Source organism: Poecile atricapillus, chromosome Z, assembly GCF_030490865.1.
Source record: "Poecile atricapillus isolate bPoeAtr1 chromosome Z, bPoeAtr1.hap1, whole genome shotgun sequence".
Taxonomy (NCBI): Eukaryota; Metazoa; Chordata; class Aves; order Passeriformes; family Paridae; genus Poecile; species Poecile atricapillus.
In genome coordinates, this window is record NC_081289.1 from 134,939,830 (window position 1) to 134,960,385 (window position 20,556).

The following is a 20,556-nucleotide window of genomic DNA, read 5'->3' on the forward strand; positions in this document are numbered from 1 at the left end:
TGTTCTCACCAACTGAGCATAGGCCCTACTACTGGCTACACTCACCGAGCTGAGCCCTCTCAAAAGAAAAGCAACAACACACTTGTCAAAATAATTTATTTCCTGTGTGTGAATACTTTATCCATGCAGGTTTCTACAGGAACATAGGGTGAGTAGCTTTGAATTACTATATCCCCACCTATGGTGAAAATTGCTGCAGGGTAAGGGGCTTTAGACAAGGTGGCTTTGTGGAGGGAGCACCCACCTGTGCTATGACACAAAACCACTCTATGATTAAAGGAAGGCCATCAAAAACAGAAGAAAGCACAGAGTCCTCCACAAGTGAGCATTCTTTTTGTGCATCTTCATTTTTTTCCTACATTGGTACTTGCCCTCTTTGTTTAGCTCCAGACACAGGCAATGTGCTTGTTTCAGTTCTGTGAGAGCGTTAATGTACAATTCTGAAGACTGTCACTATAGCAAAGTTCTATCTGTTCTTACGTTTCTCTTTTTTGTTTTTGGCATTCACAGCCCCATTTACAGTCGGTGTTGTTGTTGCTCTTGCATGTCCTGTGGCTTTCAGGTGTTCAAACAATTTATTTCGGGATGGAAAAGCACAATTGCAGGTAACACAGTGGATGGGAACTTCATTCTACAAAGAGAAAAAAAACCCCAGAATGCTTCACATTTGTACTGAGTATGTCATCAGTGCAATAAACCAATTTCTTGCACACAGTTCCTCCTTGGCAATGAAGTGGAAATAAGCTGTTTGTTTCTATCATCAATATTCCATTACTCATTAACAATTAAACATACATTTTGAAAAAAATAATCACGAATACAACTTCATGAAATTTCAAAGTGCTTTAAGTAAGACTGGAAGCCTTGCAAATCTAATTCAAAGTAAAAAATAGTTTTTATCTCAGCTGACCATACTTTGGGCTCTGAGATGCAGTGAATTAAGTATGCGTTAGCTGTAGCTACTACAAAGTTTCACTCTCCAGCAAGCATCAATATTGAGAAAGATGCAAATAGTACTGCCTGTAACCTGCTGGGTGACAACAGCTCTGACCCCAGTTGCTTAATTTATTTGAACTGCCTTGCACACAGAACTTTACCTTCTCCTACATTCTCCTACAAATGAAGCTTAGTCCTGTATTCCTCTGTGAGGACAAGAGCTGAAGTTTCAGTTCTATTAAAATCACAGGGACAGAACTGGTGAACTGCAGGTGACCAAAAACCAGCCTTCCTTATAGTTACATGACCCCCACCTTTTAGCTGTGACCCTGTATATATGTATATATGACCCTGTGAAGACAGGATGAGAGAGATGAAGAGAAGGCTTCAGGGAGAACTCATTGCAGCCTTCCAGTGCTTTAAGGGGGCTTAGATAAATGAGGGAGTGTGACTTGTTTTACAGGCAGAGTGGCAAGACAATGGGTAATGGTCTTAAATGGACAGAGGGTAGGTCTAGATTACACATTAGGATGCAATTCCTTTACTGTAAGGGTGATAAGGCATTGGCCCAGGGAAACTGTGGATGCATCATCCCTGGGAAGTCCAAGGCCAGGCTGGATGGGGCTTTGAACAATGTGGTCTACTGGAACTTGATGATCTTTAAGGTCCCTTCCAACTTATGATTTTATTTTAAATAGCATAAGTAATTTGACATACCATTGTTGAGCTCTCTGAAGATGCCTTAGCAGACTTTTTTGCTTCCTTGGCTTTTTTCCCTTTAGGCTTAGTGCTGCTAACAGACAAAGAGGAACCACTATCAGTGCACAGGAACATTAAACATTTACAAGCTTCTGATGTTTTTCAGCTTTCAATGTCTCTGCTGCTTTCCCCCTTTTCTTGCTTCATGCAACAAAAAGTAAGTGTATCCAGGAAAAAGAAAAATATGATCAATTGTCAATTTCAAAATGTTGAATCAGCTCCTGGGAAGTGATATGGCAGCAATCAAATACCACTTTCAGAGAAGTTCCTACTCCTTGGTAAGTATTGTATTTATTCAAACAAGTTTTGGTGGGCAGCCCCCAGAGTCACATTTGACTATCCTTGTCAATCTATCCTGTAAATGTATCCTTGTTTGACAGTATCAAACACGACACAGAATGACACAGTGACTGCAATGTTGCAACCCAACACACCTTTTTGCTTCACTTCTTGTTTCATTCTCTTGGCTGACATCCTCTGTATTGCCTGTGTCCTCTGACACAGCACATCTTTGGTCATCATTTACCAACTCGTCTGTTGAGCCACTGTCCTTCTCCATGCTGGGCACCTCCTTCTGTTCAACAGTTTCTTCATCAGCACTTTGATCAAAAGAGTCCTCGTAGTTCTGTTCAAACAGAAGAAATCCAAGTTAAATACTTTCAGTTCGTTAGTGACTATGTTTATAGTATTATACTCATTTACCTCAAACATGGCTGGGTTGGGAGGAGAGAAAGCCATGGACTCTCTTAATTTTATTGTGTTTTTTCACTGAGACTGTAACATGTAAAACCTTAGTTCTCCTGTTTTGAAAGATGAGGCCACCTGTGGTGAAGGGAAGAAACACCAATAAAACAGCCTCTGAAACTACAGAAGAGGAGAATGAAGGAAAATGTAGGAGAATGAAGGAAATTGTAGCTTTTAACTACACACAGGGTTCATCCTGCTCTGACTACCATTTCTTATTTCACAGATAGTGGCTTGGCTTATAACTTTGCAAAAGGTTAATTACTTAGACTAAAGTTTTGATGCTAGACAACTACATTAGGACACTCAAGCCAAAATAACTGAGGTGACTGAAATTAGGCAGGCACACTGTATTTTCCTTTCCTAGCAGATACTGGCAACCTTTTCCATGTGCCAGATTAGATTCAATATATGCAGTTCAGCAAAATATCAACTCTGAAGCAGAACAGCAAAGCTCCCAAAAGCACAGTAACAAATTTGACCTAACACTACATTAATGCAACTCTTACCATCTCTCAGTAAGACCATCTGCACAGTCTCAGCTACCTGAAAAAAACTTGGCTAATCCTAACTTCAGGAAAAGAAAATAAAACCCACAGAGATTCACTGTACTCCACAACACTTGGCAGAGGATGGAGGTCAGGATTTCTCAGCACAAGATTCCAGTTTGTGCAACACAAGAGTGGCACCTACTGTCCAGGCTGTAATAAACTGATGGAACAGAACCACGGTGACTATGTGTGAACTCTGCAGTGAGAACAGACCTTCTGGTCTCAAACAGAGGAGGAAAGAGGTAATTGAAGCCTCATGGCCAGCACAGAAACATGAAGGTCAAGCCAATACTCAGACTATTGGCAATTGGACCAGCCAATGTGAAGCCAGGAAACTTCATCTGCTTGAAAGTCTCAGAAAAGTTTCTTAAGAGCAAGAGATAATGATGCAGTGGGAGAGGGCAGAAAAGGTGAACAGAGAATAGGAAATTACAGGCGAAAGCACGGAAGAGGCAGGAACTGGTACAGACAGCACACTGGAACAAGGCTAGGACTGAGCAGTTAGTACTTGAAAAGGATAAAGTTTGAGGAAGGCAGACAGAGGAGTGTGCTGACTATGAAACTCCTGCCACTCAAGCCTGAAACAGCTTGCACTTGGTGAATCTCACCCGTTGCTGTCAGCACAGATCTCTAATACCACACACAGACTCAGATCCTGGAGTACCACAGATTGGTGTTACTTTTGTTTGCAGTTCAAGAAAAAGGTGGAATGCATGTGTTCATTCCAACAGCTACACTGCCAGCAGGAAACCAATAGTGTGGCAGTGTTTTCAACCCCATCTAAATTAGAGATTAAAAAGCAATGCACTATACCAACTCCTGCAAATAAAGCCAGAAGTGACCACCAAACTGAGCTCTTAATGCACCAAGTCCACTAGTGGTTTTCCTGATCAATTCCTTGAATTCTCCCTATCTGCCTGTTTCCATCTGTTTTCTTTATAATTCAGACTACAGCCTTTTTAGAGTCAGCACCACATATTAGCATCTACACTAACAGAACGAAGTGAGGTCTGTGATGTTATTATCATAAAATATGTTTATAGTAAGACTAATAAAGGTTATGCTGGTGGCAAAGAAGAATTAAAAATATTTTAAAATAGTCTTCCAATTCTGTGGAATTTCAAGTTCTCCTATTTTGTAGGACAGAAAAATAATTTGTCAGGAGATAGCAAAACTGGGTTGTAAAGTTCCAGAGTATCATTATGACTACATACCTTCATTGTTTTCTGTTTCTTCCTTTGTTTCTTTGAGAGTCTGTAAAGATAATTTAAAAATTACCTTTTTTTATAGAAAACCCCAAAACTACTAGGATTTCTAAAAAGGTATCGAGCTATACTTTTCCTTTATTCTCTTTACATAACACTGGGTAGCCACAAAAAGGAAGTTACTCATGCCAGAAATTAAAACAATAGGTCTCCCAAACTATTGACTACATTTAGTAAAACATTTATTCTGCTCAGGCTGAACCCAAAGATACTAGTGAGATAGTTGGGATTATGCTCTGGTTGTTTAAAAAATGAAGTTGTGTAACAATTCTGATTTTGAGCACATTCATTTCCCATTTATGCCGGTAATCAACTGACAGCAAGGACCAAATCAATAAGCACTGGCTCTATAGAAGCCCCTCTGCTTGAAAACTAACAAACCCTTCTCTTCCTTAACATATAACTTTAAGCAGCAGAGAAAACATAAGTCTGTTGTTCTACAGCACTCAAATGCAGTCATGCAAATGCATGTGTTTTACTGGAACTCTGATGCTAAGAAGTATTTTAAATTGCACAATACTGAGAGCAATGCAGTGACAAATCATCAGAAGCTCCCTCTGAAGGCCACTAAGATTTTGAAAATCATGAGTCATGATAAAATTAAAAACAATTTCAAATACTTTTGTTTGGGCATGTCTTCTGTTTCTTCCTCCTCTTTGGTCTGTATTCCATCTGCATCATCCAAAGCCACAGGAAATTTCCCTTCCTCCTCTTCCAGTTGCTGTCGTAACAGTGACACCATCTCTCGATGCTTCTTTGATTTTTCATGATTCTTCATGCTGTGAAGACCAGATTGTTACTGCAGGTTGCTCTGAGCAAACATTGTTCCATTTACATATAAATTAGTAACAGGTCCAATATCCAGCACTACTATGTATGGAAATATCTGCACTGACATTGTCTCTATTGGAAAGATGACACCGAGCATTATGTATAGTTAAAAATTCTTTAAAATGCAATTTTAAACTACTTAAACCGCAACACCTCCACCCCAAATCCCCAACCACAACTACTTACGCTTTCTCAGTTTTTAAGAATTTGTCACAAGCAGGGCAGTACAGACCGTCAACAAATTCAGCTTCTTCAGTTTCGTCATTCAGTTTGTCTGAAGAGATCAGCGGGGATCAGAGAGACAAAGACAGATAAGCATTTTTTGAATGAGCTGCTCTTTAAGCCTCAGAAAATAGTCACACCACTGATATTTAATTTCTCCAGTAGTACTGACACACAGACAGCTCAAGGTCACCTCACCAAATTAGACATTGGTATAAATTAACAGCTGCAGCTTGTTCAAAGGAAAACATCAGAGAGGAACAGACTTCAGCTCAGCACCCTCAGGAGGCAGTGAGTTGCATTAGAGTCAGAATTGTGAATCTGAGGTTTTAAGAGAGCCAGTGACTCAGTATAGATCACCTCCCCACACAGCATACCTTCAATGCCTTTTGTCTCCTGTTCTTCTAATTCATCTTCACCAGCTGATCCATCCCCAAATTCCTTTTCATATTGTGCCTCCATCTCTTGCAGCTCTCTCTCCAGATCTGACATAGTTATCCAGCTCTGCTCTTTGTACTCCTCAGCAAGCCTGCAAGCAGAATACAGTAATTTCCACACTGTGTCCCTGAGATGGGAACTACAGGAGCAGTGTTACTTAAAGATAACTTCTACTTAAAGATAACTGTTCTTCTTGAGCATCTCAGGAGGAAAGTTCTGAACCTGTTATTACAGAGCAAACAGTTGGAAATCTGATCAATCTGAGTTAATTTGTGATGTCCATGAGCACCTCTACACTGCAAGCAAGAGATATTAATGTAGGTGGGTCCTGGTTGAACATATTGTGCAGCTTGGTCAGTATCAAGCTCACAGCAAGGAAGATAGCTCAATCCTACTCTAAGATCCAAACTCACAAAAAATACAAAAATCCACACATTACTCCCTGACTGTGCACTATGGGAATGTACCAGCTCAGTTTTCCCAATCCAAGTATGCTCCAAGTTATCAAATAGGGCATCGCAGGACACCTGAATTTTGCTCCAGCTAGCTTCTGGCCTCAGAATTATCAAACCACTTGTCAGTAAATGTATAACCCTACTTTATTGTCCCTAAAGGGAGAAAGTAGATATACTTATATAGAAAAAACAGTACATAATATACTCCATATATGCAATTACATAATTTTAATCAATATGCCGCGGTTTTGCAAGTGCACTTTTAATAAGAATTTAAGCTACTCCCTCATATGTGCAGGCAAACAGTTCTTCCAGTTGAAAAAATAAATTGTGGTTATAGTCAAGAGACCACCTCTTCCTATTTTGGCAAAAAAGCATGAAACACTGCATTTAGTTGAAGGAAAGTGTCCTTTCCAAAGTTAAAAGGAAAGACAAAGCTAAGCTCATTTTCCCCTCCTTCTTTTAAGCAGGTAGAGTTCCACGGCAGATGAAGGCAATCTAAGTCCAGGTTGTTACAGTCCTGTTCTCCCTTGTTCTAAAACTTACATGCTTTTTTCTTTAAAGGAACAAAGATAACTATTAAATTTTATTTCCCGAGTTAAGTAAAAGCACAATGGGTTCTGTGCCAGTTACGCACAGCACCCAGACAACCATTCCCCAGTTATGTTAGAAAACTCTGCAAGTCAGAACAGTGCAGAAACCCAGAGTTTTAAAAAGCTCAGTCTTGAGACCAAAATTAATACCTGTCAAGGATCTTTAAAATAGCAAGTGGACCTACTATTAGAATCTACATCTATATTGTACCCTCATGGATAGTTTTTCCAAGTTAATAAAGAAATATTTATTCCACGTGTACATACTTGGCTTGTTTTAGCTTCTGTTGCCTCCGAAATTCCTCTGCTTTCCTAGTTTTTTCTGCATTTTGTTCTTCTACAAGTTTTCTGTGAGCCTGTACTCTTTTGTCCCTCTTACGAATAAAAGCTACTAGCTGACGGATCAGTTCATTCCTCTCTTTCCTTGCTTTCTCTCTTGTTTTCTTGTTCTCTTTTTCCATAGCTCGTTTCTCCCAGCGGTTTGAGGCTTGTCGTGTGTCATACTCTTCTTTCCAAGCAAAGTTTTTCTGAGTACAGAAACTCTGCCAATATGCATAGAAAGGGTGGACTACCTGTGAGAAGAAAACCAACACTTGTTGATGAGGGACAGAAAAAAGAGAGAAATAATTCAGGGCTTTTGTAACTATTTTTTCCCGAACTACTATATAGGCCACAGTTTTGCCTCAGAGCAATGAAGATTTAGAGAAACTTTTAACATCATCATCAAAGTTTGAAAGGACATCAATTCAACAATCTTGTCTGAACTATAACAAACTGCAACTTCTAAATATATCCCCCTGCAGGAACGGATCATGCTGACACCAGTGTCCAGCTACTTAGCTGCGCTGTATTTCTCTTGTCAAACTGAAAAGCACAATCAGAATCAGATATGCTGCCTGCAAGCTGGTACTTGCCTATAAACCTCTACATTACACCACACCAGAGATCAGCCATACATTGCACAGCATTAAAAAAGCAGCAAAAAAAATACATAATGCTATTTCTTCCCCATATATTCTCTTTGCTTCCTGAGCAAGACAGAAATGCATAGCCCTTGATGATACAACAGCAAGGAGCCGTGACTTGCACAGTTTAACAAGGGGCTATGTGAAGAAACATTTACTCCTGTTTCATTAGCAAACTACATGAGTGACCCTGGCTTTCACATTAAAAGAAAAAGTGATTGTTATTTATTCCCCTCTCTTTTACTGATATTCATGGGTAAATGCTGGACTAATAACATGCCATCATAATCACTTTGGGTTTGTTCTTTATTTCTCTCCAAATAATTATTGTCCTCCATTTTGTATATTCAGCAATCAAGATATGCCTAAACTCCCTTCTTACACTACTTGCCCCATCAATATTGCTTTTTATTATTCACTCCTATATGCCCTTCTGCTCCTACTTTGGGATACCTCATAGAAGTAATGGTTTAATATGTTTTCTTCTAGTGAGTCTTCTGTTGGAGTCTGGGATGCAGACTGTGTGCCCTTGTTTTTAGTGTTTAGTTCTGGGATTCAAGAGAACACTGAATTTCATATTATATGAAATTCATGAGCATGTTTTCATGGTGATACATGAAAACAAATGATAAAGTTAGATCAAAAAAGCTAAAAGTGTAGGTGTGTAGATTAGAAAGTTTCTTAAATCACTGGGTGAAAAAAATAGTTTAGAGAACAGGAGACAATATGGAGGATTTAGGGTGTTGTCCCTTGTCCTTTCTTCTTTCTTCTTCATGTTCTTCTCCTGGAGGTTTTTGGGTAATAGTGAGTGATAGGATAGAAAATGCCGCAGTGCATCACAGAGGTGATGGGTCATTGGGTCATTGAGAAAAATAATATACGTGCCTATTGTTAATTGGATAAAAATAGGTATAAAGATAAAAGAACTGTGTAGTTCGGGGCCATTTTGTGTATCAGACACGAAGTGTGCCACAAGGCCTTGTTTGTACCATCAGAAGAAAGAAATGTGCCAGATTGCAAAGATTAACCTTGTAACCAGCCTGGAGAGACCTGTTAAGTTTTGTAAGGATCCTTCAATAAACACGAGAAACAAGATTCTAACGAGCTCGAGAGTTTACTTCGAATCATAAAGACTGAGATAAGTTGAACTCCCCACGAGGGAGGATCCTAGAAAAATTCAGCCCAAAGAAAGCTGAGAGACAAGAGAAAAGTTGTATCCACAGAGAATTGAGCCCAAAGGAGGCAAAGAAAAAAAAGAGAAATTACATCTTCTTCTGCCATTTTTATTCACAGGAACTACAACTATCAATTGCTATTCACAGGAACAACTCAACAATAACTTCCAGCAGCCTATCTACATGCCAAGTTCATGTCTGTGGCTTCTGGCAGGTAAGTCTCTACAGTTTTTCTTGCTATAACAAAAAATAGCCAATAAACATTCACATTTCATCCAGTAACCTAATATTAGATTACCTACCTCAGATTTCTGCTTCAGAAAAGGACACTTTATGTGCAAAAGAATGCACACCCATCACCTGATAAGAGGGATCATCCTCCCCTTCACCAGATGTGTAAGGTGTGTCTCTCCATTCTCAGCAGCTACCTTAACAACCTGCCCATGTCTGGCATCCTCCAGCAGCCTGTACAGCAGCCCTTGCTGAACTCCCAGGAGGATTTTGTCTTGCCTACTACCCATATTTGGAGATAATCACTTTTGTTTCTGCATCCAGTTGACCTAAAAGTCTTCTATTCCCATGAAGGCTTGTGAACTCATAGCCTTAAGAGTATCTTTTCTGTCTGTCTGGTGCTGACCAAGCTGCCTCTCATGCTTCTTGTGAATTCACAGAGTAGACCAAACCTTCTAGAAAACTCCTCCCATTATATTCCTACTGCATAGAGAAGGTAGCACTGCAATGCTGGAATCCTCTGACAGTGTAATATCTTTGTCTGAATAGAAGACAACAGGGAAATTAACTTTCTACTTAACAGAGGCTACTTCCTATAAAATACCCCCATGAATCCCTAGGGGGAAAGAAACGTGAGCACTCTGCTTCCAGAACAGCATGAGCTATGCAGATGTCAAAGCATGTTGAATTTGAATTCCAGTCCTTTCAGCAATTATTAATTGACAGATTTTGAGTCTATAGCTGTATCTGTCCCACGGCCTCAATACAAGCAGTTTTCAAAAGATATTTCAAGACAACTACATTAAAAGACAGATTTTATCTGGTTCAGAGATACTATGTATTCTCCCTGGGAAAGACTTCAATTTGTTAAGCCACCTTGTAACTTCTCACCACATCTGAACACCCTTCTTGGCACTTTTAAGAAGTCTGACTTGTAACTTTTGTTTCCATCTCCTCCATCACTTGGAAACAAGTTTTGTACCACTAAAGCTAATAACTTTAAAGGTATGTATCAATTCAGATTTCATAAATAATTTGCCGACGGAGAATGTGACAGGGAGAAGCACCCCACTAGTGCACAACATTTGAGTGTGCTTCATACATGTGCAGTTATTCCTCAGGGAAAGGAATTAAATTAAATTAAATTTAGAATTGAAGAAATTATCACCTCATTATTTAATTTCAACGCAGAAATACTGGTAACCTTAAAAAAACCCCTAAATCTGATAGTCTGATAAATTCCAACAAACAGCTGGCAAACCAGATGACAAGAACTCAAGTCATACAAGTACCCATACACTTTCTTTTCTTTCTTCACAGAGGAAAGCATGCAATGTTTTCTGAATCAAATCTGACTACAGGCTAATTGCAGATGACAATGTAATCATAATGGAAGCTCACACTGACAGTCAAGATCACATCTATTTTCCAATGGCTGTGCTACACACTAAGTGCTATGCAGCTTTCCTGTATGAGGAAAGATACATATTATAGGGAAAGAAAATTAGCTCAATACCCCTGTCAGTAATATAAGTTGTGTTAAACACTTGTAAACTACTAAGAAAAGATCCATTCTTTTGCTTAACAGGTCTTGCACTAGACCTGAGTTCCACTGGCATAATTGATGGTTGGCCCTGCGAAGTATCTGTCTGACAACTCACCCTGCAGACCTGGCTAATACTACAGCCCAACAGGAAATACCAATTTTAATTCACATAAATATGAATCAGACCACAAGCACTTCCTTTGCAGAAATGGCCTACAACAGTAGAAAATAACCACAGATACATGGTATTCACCTCAGATTTCAGGTGCCCTTCCTTTCGGACAACATAATGGTTTAACTCCATTGCCTGCAGTTTAGTTTTACACTTGCTCTTACCGTATCGTAGTCACTATGGGAATATCCAAACATAGGGAATTCTTCACTATCTTCCTGCGTCATGTATTCCAACTCTTCCTTTGCAATCCTCTCAAAAACTTGTCGATAGACTGTAAAGAATCCCTAAAATAAATTAAATAAATAAATAAATAAAACAAACAAATAAATAAACCTTTTGCATAGCTCAGCAACAGATGTTCAAATGCTCAGGTGCAGTGTATTTTAGAGAAATACTGCTACACTGCAATAGCAATTCAAAACCAGGATAAAGGCCTTGTAAGCACTTGCTGAAGGCACAAGACCCTTCTTAACAAAGTTCTGTCTTTCATGACTTTCATTTCCATCTTCTTCACACAGTTTCTGTCACATATGTAATCACATACAAATTTTAGAAGAAAAAGGGTTTCCATATGCTGGAGATGGTGATACGTTTCTAGTTACACAGGATGAAGTTTTGTGGAAATTCCAGACATAAAATTCACTAATAAATATCCTATATTTTTCTAAACTAATATATTATTAACTAACTACTAGTACAGTAACAAAAGGATAGGTAAGTATTTTCCCTGGTGAAGATTTTTTTAATCACCTGGAGCTTCTTATTACTTGGTGAGTATTTTAAAATCCAACGAGGAATTTAAAAATGCAATTGGTAATTCAATTATAGCAAGCACACCTTCCACAAGGACTGTTGTTACATTGTTTTTCTGTAGTTTTAAGCATTCCAGCTTTGTAAGGTATTTCTAAAACAGATGGTATTGCAAAGCCTTGGAATTGTAAGATAAATAAACAATATGCCACAGCTGTAGTTGTATAGCATACTTGGACATTATGATTAAGTAATTGTGGGACAATATGTAAGAATTAAAGCTTCCTTATACATCCAGGGTAAGTTTTGTCTTACATTTGCGTAAGCCATGCTAACAATTCTATGTACAGCTTTAACACAAAACAAATGCCAACGCTCATAATGGAATTTAAACTGATTCATTAAAGATTAATTGATTCATTACCTTTTCATCATCGCCATATCCAGAGTAACAGCTAACAGTGAAGTAGTGCAGCAGATCTAAGCTATCATCTTGATAGTCTCCATCAACTCCCCCTTTCAGCAGAGCCTCTCTGTGATTATCATACCTGGAAAAAATTCACAGCATCAAGGATGTAGAGACACAGAACACCTGCCAGTGCTGATAAACTAACACAGTACACCTATCACATCCCTGTATAGCTTAACCCACTGTCTGTAATTTGTCTCTCCCACCCAAAGTCTTCAGAGACAAAAAACATGGCAGACCCAGTAAATATTCCCTCTTGACCTTTACTTTGTTTACTGTTACTTTATCTGCAATATCTTTAGCAGTAATTCCTCAACAGCCAGCTACCAATCAATCACACTTGAGCGAGATGCCTCACCAGACTTCCAGAAATAGGCAAGGCATTATTTAAATCACCCAATACTTACATGCCAAAAAAACCCCAAATTTTACATGAGCACATAAAAACTGAAAACCAGCCCAGTATTTTCAAGGAAGACAAACTGAGGAGAGGTGGGTTTGGCTGTGTAATCTGGCAGATGCTTCAGCCCATGTGAAAAACAAGCTACAGAGAACATTTAGAATAGCAATCCCTTAGAGATGTGTATGTGTATGTTTCAAATTACGACTGAACACCTGTACGCACTGCCCAAGGCCTGAGGGCTGGCCAGAACCGCCGTGAAAAAGCCGTCCCCTGCTCAGGGAGGAGGAAGCAGGCCAAGCCTGACTGTTCTCAGGGCGCTCCTGGGGGCCCAGCACGCCTCCAGCTGCCGGCACACCACGAGGAAGGTGAGAGTGCCCGTCCGTGGAGCTGCATGGCTCTCTCTTACAAAGCCTAAAGCCAGGCGGCTGCTCCTGCCCACGGCTGCCCGCGCTGACTTGCAGCGAGGCCCAGGAGCAGCACAGGACAATCAATCCCTGAGACAGGCTGGCAAAGCCTCTGCCAGGCCAAGCGCGGCTCACCAGGCCCGTTCCTGTGGGTCGCTGAGCACGTCGTACGCCGCCTGGATCAACTTGAACTGTTCCGCTGCCTCCTCCGCGTTCTCGAGGTTTTTATCTGCGGGACAATTTAACGAAACCGTGTCAGCGTCGATCAGACTCGGCGGCAGCAGCCGCCCCGCCGGCCCCGGCCCCGAGCCAGGCCACAGCGCGGTGCCTCCGCTCCGCGCGGGGCCGGGGCCGGGCCCGGGCCCGGGGCCGGGCCGTACCCGGGTGCCAGCGCAGCGCCAGCCGGCGGTACGCCCGCTTCAGCTCCTCCTCGGCGGCGTCGCGCCTCACGCCCAGCACCTCGTAGTGGCACTTCATGGCGATGGCGGCGGCCGGCGGGGCGGGGCGGGGATACCGGGACAGCGGGCACCCCGCGCCGGCAGGGGCGAGGCCGGCAGCGGGAGGAGCGAGGCGGGAGGGGCGGGACCTACGGCGCGGTGTGACCCGGCTGCCGGCTGGGCCCGGGGAACGCTTCTCCCCGGCCCGCGGCCGGCTTCGGGCGCTGCAATCACGCGGTGTCAGGTTAACCGGATACCTTGTGGTGGAATTCACAGAATCAGTGAGGGTGGAAAAGATCTCCGAAATCACCGAGTCCTAGCTGTGACCCTACACCTCCGTGTCAACCAGACCAAGACACTGAGTGCTGCGTCCAGGCTTTTCTTAAACACCTCCGGGGACGGTGACTCCAACCTGCCTGGGCAGCCCATTCTAATGTGTGGTCACCCTTTCTGTGAAGAAATTACTCCTAATATTCAACGTTAACATCCCCTGGCACGGCTTAAGGCTCTTCTCTTGTCCTATTGCCAGTTGCCTCAAAGAAAAGTCTGACCCCAGCCTGGCCACACCTTCCGTTCAGGGAGTTGAAGGAGGCAATGAGGTCTCCCCTGAGCCTCCTATTTTCCAGGGTAAATTCCCCTGCTTCTCTTAAGACCTGTTCTCCAGGCTTTGTTGTGCTTTCCAGCTTGGTTTCCCTTTCCTGCACTTGCCACAACACCTCAAGGTCCTTCCTGAACTGAGGAGCCCAGACCTGAACACTGGACTCAAGATGTGACCTCACTAGTGCTGAGCACAGGGAAAGAATAGCTTCCTTAGGCCTGCTGGCCGCACTATTTCTGAAATAGGTGTTTCTGATTCCTGTGGGTGTGAGCTCAGAGGCACAGCCAGCGCAGCACAAATTCTCAAGGTAGCTTTTTTTCTTTTACCTGTGCTCTTCAGAGGTTTTAGGGTTGGTTCAAGTAATTTTCCTTCTCTAGGTCAGGTGAGTAGGCACTACACAAACTGTAGTGTAGAGCTTTGGGTCAGACAGCAAGGTCTGGAGGACCTAATCTCAGTGTTTAGTCCAAACATGGCAAATTGAACACGTGTCAGGAGTGCCCTGGCAGCCAGGAGAGCCAGCCCTGTCCTGGGGAGCACAGCATCACCAGCCAGGCAAGGGAAGGGATTGTCCTGCTCTGCTCTGCACTGGGGCAGCCTCACCTCGAGTGCTGGGGGCAGTTTGGGGTCACCTCAATGTAAGGATATAAGAAAGCTATCAGAGTGTATCAGGAGGAGAGCAGCTTAGACGTGGAGAGGTTTGGAGGGCAAGACTTGGGAGCAGCTGAGGTCACATGGCTTGTTCAGTTTGGAGAGGAGGCTGAGGGAGGACCTCACTCCAATGTACACCTTTGTCACAGAAGGATTTGGCTGGAATAGAGTCAATTTTCATCACAGTAGCAGCTAGGGAGCTGTGTTTTGGATTTATACTGAAAATACAAATGTTGTGTTGATAGTAACAGAAGAGCTTGCATTATTGCTGAGTAGTGCTCAGACTCATGGCCTTTTTTGCTTCTCATCCACCTGCCAGAGAGGGGTACACAAGAAACTGAGAGGGGACACAGCCAGGGCAACTTACCCCAGCTGACTGCAGGTGTATCCCACCACACCATGGTCAGCATACCAAGCCAGAGGAAGAAGTAAGGGGGGGAACACTCAGAGTGACACATTTGTCATCCTCAGTCACTCTTACATCTGATAGAGCCCAGCTTTCCTGGGAGGGGAATACCTGCCTACCCACAGGACATAGTTGATAAATTCCTTGTTTTGTTTTGCTTCTGTGCATGGCTTTTGCTTTACAGAAAGCTTTGGGTTTTGCTAAACCTGTATCTCAACTCACAAGTTTTCAGTTCTACCCTTCCGATTCTCTTCCCCACCCTAACAAGTGAGAGTGAGCAGGCAGCTCTCTGCAGCTGAGTTAAACCACAACACTGCATCAGGGAAAATCCTAGTGGACACCAAGATTCTTTATGCAGAGGGTGGTCAGTTCCCAGGGAAGTGGTCATGGCACTAAGCCCGTCAAGAGTTAAAAAGGATATGGACAGTGACCTCAGTCATATGGCTTATGTGTGCTAGTTCTGCAAGGAGTTAAGTTGGACTCAATGATACTGGTGGGAGTCCTTTCCAACTCAACTGTGTCTAAGATACTAGATTGTGTGAACTGAGCACATGCCTATAAACCAGGTTTTTTTGCAATCATATGAAACACAGACCACTTTGCTGCTCAAGTTATATAGGATTTCCCTCGCCTTGTTGGGTGGGTGGTATTTACAATTTAACAGGTCAGCTTCCTCTTGAGCCAGCTGTGTCCTTTCAGCATTATGCTGGAAATTGAAACAGAGGAATCACATAGAAAAAGGGCATGAGCAAGACTTTGAAACACAAGCTTGGGGGAGTGCACACAGAGACAGACTAGTCAGTGAAAGAACCAGATCATGAGGTCAGGAACTGTGAACTAGATTAATGGTATGTAATAAAGAAATAGCTCCAGAGAAGTTGTCCAGAGCAGCTGTGGATGACCTGAAGTGTTTAAGGGCAGGTTGAATGGGATGCCATGTTACTTCTCAAAACCCAGAATCTCAGAAGACAATAGAAGAATGCAAACTCAATCTTTATAAAGAAATGTATGTCTTGTTTACTTGAAAACTGAAGTTCAGACATGTTTGTCTGTACAATGAAAATTCAAATATTTACAATATTCCGTTAATATTGTATGAAGTTTCATCCCTTGTAGCACCTATGCAGATCCTTCAGATCTGAATAGCTTTTTTTGCTTCTTCCTCTGAATTTTGCGTAGCTTCTTCTTATCTTTAACAATTGGCTTTGACTCTGGTTTCACAAGCTGTATTTCCACTGGCTTCTCTTCAGCTGGAGTTTCAAAGACCGCTTCGGTAGGATCTTCTTTAACAAGGACCTTAGTCCCTTTTTTCTTAATCTTTTGTACTTCTTTCACTTGCTGCTTCTCTCTAAACTTAGCTGCCACTGATAATCTTAGCAGCCTGCGATGCTATGAAAGTAAGAATTTAAATTTCAACATGTTTCAAATAGGCAAGATGGAAGAAATTCGGTATTAAAGAAACACATGCTAATTTCTCTGTTTAATGGTCAAGGCTCTCATCTTGTAATAATGGCATGTAATGTCATCTTTTCAGTGACATGATTCCTGCATTCATTTCATGATTACAAAACAAGTCTGTTCTCAAACTGTCATTAGGCATAAAAAGGGTCATGGGGAAAGGCATACTTGATGCTCCTGCACAGACTGACTGCAAAGCTGGTTTTCAAATTAGTTTCTAAATGAAAGAGAAATGAGAGAAAAAATGAAAGAGCTGCTTACCATATTTGGGGACTGGTAATGAGGATTTTCATACAGAGTTGGTCCTCCAAAGCTACCTTGGAAGATTTTTATGAGGTTCAGGACAAAACGAGGTCCAATTTCTACTAGAGATGCATCTTCTTCTATTATCTGCAATAAAAAGAAAACTTTCTCTATTTCTCACAGATTGAATCAAAGCATATGACCTTGCAGGCACCTTGCACATGGTAATTAACATAGCTGAGTTTAAATCCGAGGTACAGTACCCAATTAGCTAGATTTGTATAAACCCAGTTCTATATATACATAAAGTAGTTCTTTGAAATTCAAGCAAGCTTTTGGAGTATGATGTATTTGTGAATTCCTTCTACAGAAAGTAAGCTCTAGATCACTTTGGATCAAGGCAGCAATTTAGGTTAAGGCACAGTTTAGGCCTTGAGTAGTACATCCTGCTACCAAGACATCCCTCACAGAATCACAACTCAAGTTCAGTGAAACAGATCTCTCCAGAGATATGGAAGAAGGTAAGTCGTTTCAGAACACTGAATCTGCAAGCACTAGGGTCTGGCATATGCTGATAAAAACAAAAATTATTCTTATTTTAATTAATGGACTTGATAAAAAATTACCCCACTGACCTTCTGAAGACCTAAGAGAGACCACTCACCTGGTAATTGCGAAACCAGATCCTTTCATCTGTGACGGTGAAGGTGAAAACATGATCAACAAAAGGCTGGCTTTTGGGGTGGTAGTATGGTGTACTAAATATCTGTAAAAAAAGGCAGTGTTTCTAAACATTTGCAATTTGAGAGGTCAAATATAAATGGCTTATTTTAAACTCATTTTAATTTACTAAGAGCTCAAACCCAGGTTATATTTCATAACCCAAAACTTAAGAACAAGTGTCTTGAGTCATGCTGAGAATATGACCCAAATCCTTTGTGATCTTTTCAAAGTTCAGAAGTGTAAAACTGCTACTTGAAAAAAAAACACTTGCAATTTTTAACATTTTAACATTTTTAACAAAAAAAAACCATCTCCAGTGAAGAAACACCAGACAGCAGAACTACAGACTGACCTGAATAAACAATTCTTTTAGCAGGGCATAGTGTGGCTCCCGGTCAAATACCTACAAAAAATAAAAATGTTATTTTACATAAAAGACTAAATGCAAGCCATGCAAAAAGAATAAAAACATACCCAAATGAAATTAAATCTATACTTACTGGATCAAAAGACAAAAGAGGTCTTGAGCCCCTTAAGCAATTTCCTGTCATCTTCAATTCAGCCAGTGTGTGAACTACAGTGATTAAAAAAAAAACCCAAAAATTATTACTTATAGAAAACTTTTCAGACAAAACAGCAAGAATACAAACACAATAATGTCCACCAGCTTACCATTCTGCACCAAGAATTTAGCAGATGGTCCCTGTGGTGTGTTTGAAAGCCTGCAGAGGACAGGTGATGGGGAAAAGAGAAAGAAAAATGTTAACAGCATCCAGACGACATGCTGCATTTCCACATGACACCCCAACCAGTTATTCTGGTATTGAAGTAGTTTCTGTCACTGTACTGCGTTCCTTTAACATGCTAATAGACGTTTGTTTTCTGGAAACAGTCTCCAAAAGCTGTCATGCATTGTAAATTTGCATTATCCATGGAAGTGCAATATTAGAAGAAATTTAACTAAGCAGCACCATTTCATACATCTTCACTATTACAGTAGAATTCAGCTAGAACTAAAGCATCTGCAGCTATAAACAGAAATGTAACAAAGCATAACATTTCCTTACCACATGTAGAGATCCTGCTTCTTTTTGGCTTCAAAAAAGATGCACTTATTGCAGTTTTTCATTTCACACACCTACACAAGACACATCCAATTAGCTGATTACAAACATCCTGAAGACAATTTTGAAAATTTTCCACATTCCTAATATTTTCCCCTCTCCAAAATGCAAGTTCAAAAGCAAAGATCTTGTCTTATTAAATGACATCTACTGATAATTTTTTTTTTTTTTTAAATCTCATGTACTTACTACAAGGAGTAATAACTTCATTAAAGCTACAGGACCTGAGACATTAGGTTCTAGGTTCAAAACTCTCAATGTCCTACTACATTTGGGTTGGCTGCTGTTTGTGTCCTGCATTGTTCAAGTATAAGCTGTACTACACCTCTCACCTGCACAGTAAAGCACATTATGCTGTATGTCTTCATGATGATAATCTGTATCTAATTAAAAGTTTCATTCTGGTTTTATTAATCAAAAGTCAATTTTCTGTTTAAATGAGTGCTTTTTGGATACCAATAGTTTTCACCTATGAAGTTACACTTTGAACTTGGTTGCCCCTTTCCCTTGCACATTGACATTCCATAGAAAATAAAATAAAATAAAGAAGTGCCAAGATAAATCCTGTATTACCTCATTGATTACAAATAACTGATCTTTACGGTCCATTTTAGTATCTGGAAGACAAAAACAACATTTACAAGGCCGGAAAACCAATTTAATACACAAGATTCTTTTAACAGTAAATTTTTGCCTTTTTTGCAAAAATTAATTTTACTAGTTTATAGATGAAAGGGTAATTATCGCATTGTTTCTATAATGTTATGGAATAAATAAACATAGCAACAAACAAACTGCAGGTTGAGGACCGATGCCATAGGATTCACTTCCCAGAAGACATTATGATATAACAATTGCTGTACTTGCTGGCTCAAAAAGTGTTTGTTTAAGACACCAATTTCATCAAAGCTCTTCTGTACCACATTAGAAAAAAACAAAAGAACAAGATATTAAGAGCTGTTGGCTGTTGGCTTAAAAATACTCAAAATATAAGTTAGGAATGATGTTCAACCCCCACCTGCTTTAGAGTGAGGCATCAATGTCCTTAAGTCCTGCATTAGGTGTCTTGTTCTGAAATTAATTCCACGAGAGGAGAATATCAGCACTCGCTCCTTGTTTTTCCATTTGCCCTAAAAAAAAGACACAACAGTTATATTGGAAGCTTCTGGCCTTCATACTGTTATAACACAGAAAAAATAACTTTGGACAGTAAATTCAGAAAGACACAGCAAGAACGTCAGTCTTTATCTGCCCACCCAGACAGCCCAATGCTCTCGGCAGCAGTGGAAACTTGCCCACAGAACAGGGCACTGCTTTTACAGGAGGAACCGTCCCCATCCTGATCCACAGTGTGCTCACAGGCACAGCCTTTCACTCCCACCGAGGTACTAAAAAGCCACGTGCATTGCCTGTTTTCCCAAAAAATGGGCTCAGGGACAGAGCACAACCCAGCTTTTCCTGTCGATAAGCATATTGCGAAATCTTTGTGTTTACACGCAGTACTTTACGGTTTTTTACAAGCAAACAATTACCGAAATCTTCTCCGTATGATTCCTAAATGGAACAGGCACAATTTCCATACGGCCTCTGTATACAACAGAGTTGCCCAACTCTTTCAAATACTTCTGAGACTAAGGTAAACACATCGACATCAACCAGAACAGCAGTTTTCCCCGATTCTCATGGAAACAACGCACCGCCACGTTGACTTTCACCGGTGCTGCCATTATAAAAGATTACGAATAAAGCTTTTTGTCCCGCCTGAGCAGCCGTGTTCCCTCCGGCAGCCCGAGCCCCGGGCCGAGCGGCGGTACCTGGGACACGGGCGGCGGGATGCTGTATTCCTGCGGCGGGACGCTGTTGTTTTCCTGCGGCGGAACGCTGCGCTCCCGCGGGCCGCCCGCGCTCGGGGCGCTCCTGGCGCGCTTCGCCGGCCCCGCGGCCGCCGCTCCCCGCTTCCTCTTGGCCGCCATCCGCCCGCACGCCATGCTCGCCACTCGCCTGCTC

At 41.3% G+C, this 20,556-nt stretch overlaps 2 protein-coding genes across 3 annotated transcripts; both read right to left on the reverse strand.

The window, feature by feature from the left end:
* Positions 1-79: 79 nt before the first annotated feature.
* DNAJC21 (DnaJ heat shock protein family (Hsp40) member C21) lies at positions 80-13,464 on the reverse strand. Of its 2 annotated transcripts, none has more exons than XM_058826417.1 (12): positions 13,293-13,464; positions 13,048-13,141; positions 12,061-12,184; positions 11,048-11,170; positions 7,062-7,366; positions 5,686-5,837; positions 5,273-5,360; positions 4,876-5,034; positions 4,205-4,244; positions 2,130-2,320; positions 1,654-1,726; positions 80-631 (listed from the first exon to the last, which is right to left on the reverse strand). In XM_058826417.1, the coding sequence occupies exons 1-12, from the start codon at positions 13,387-13,389 to the stop codon at positions 467-469; spliced, it is 1,611 nt and encodes a 536-aa protein (XP_058682400.1). In that variant the 5' UTR covers positions 13,390-13,464; the 3' UTR covers positions 80-466. The 2 variants fall into 2 exon arrangements, with proteins under 2 accessions (XP_058682400.1, XP_058682399.1); XM_058826416.1 differs by having other exon boundaries at positions 1,654-1,729.
* Positions 13,465-15,976: 2,512 nt separating this feature from the next.
* BRIX1 (biogenesis of ribosomes BRX1) lies at positions 15,977-20,554 on the reverse strand. The gene is made up of 10 exons (XM_058864654.1): positions 20,364-20,554; positions 19,568-19,679; positions 19,123-19,166; positions 18,493-18,563; positions 18,098-18,147; positions 17,926-17,999; positions 17,778-17,828; positions 17,367-17,468; positions 16,721-16,849; positions 15,977-16,390 (listed from the first exon to the last, which is right to left on the reverse strand). The coding sequence occupies exons 1-10, from the start codon at positions 20,535-20,537 to the stop codon at positions 16,121-16,123; spliced, it is 1,077 nt and encodes a 358-aa protein (XP_058720637.1). The 5' UTR covers positions 20,538-20,554; the 3' UTR covers positions 15,977-16,120.
* Between the last annotated feature and the right edge of the window lie 2 nt (positions 20,555-20,556).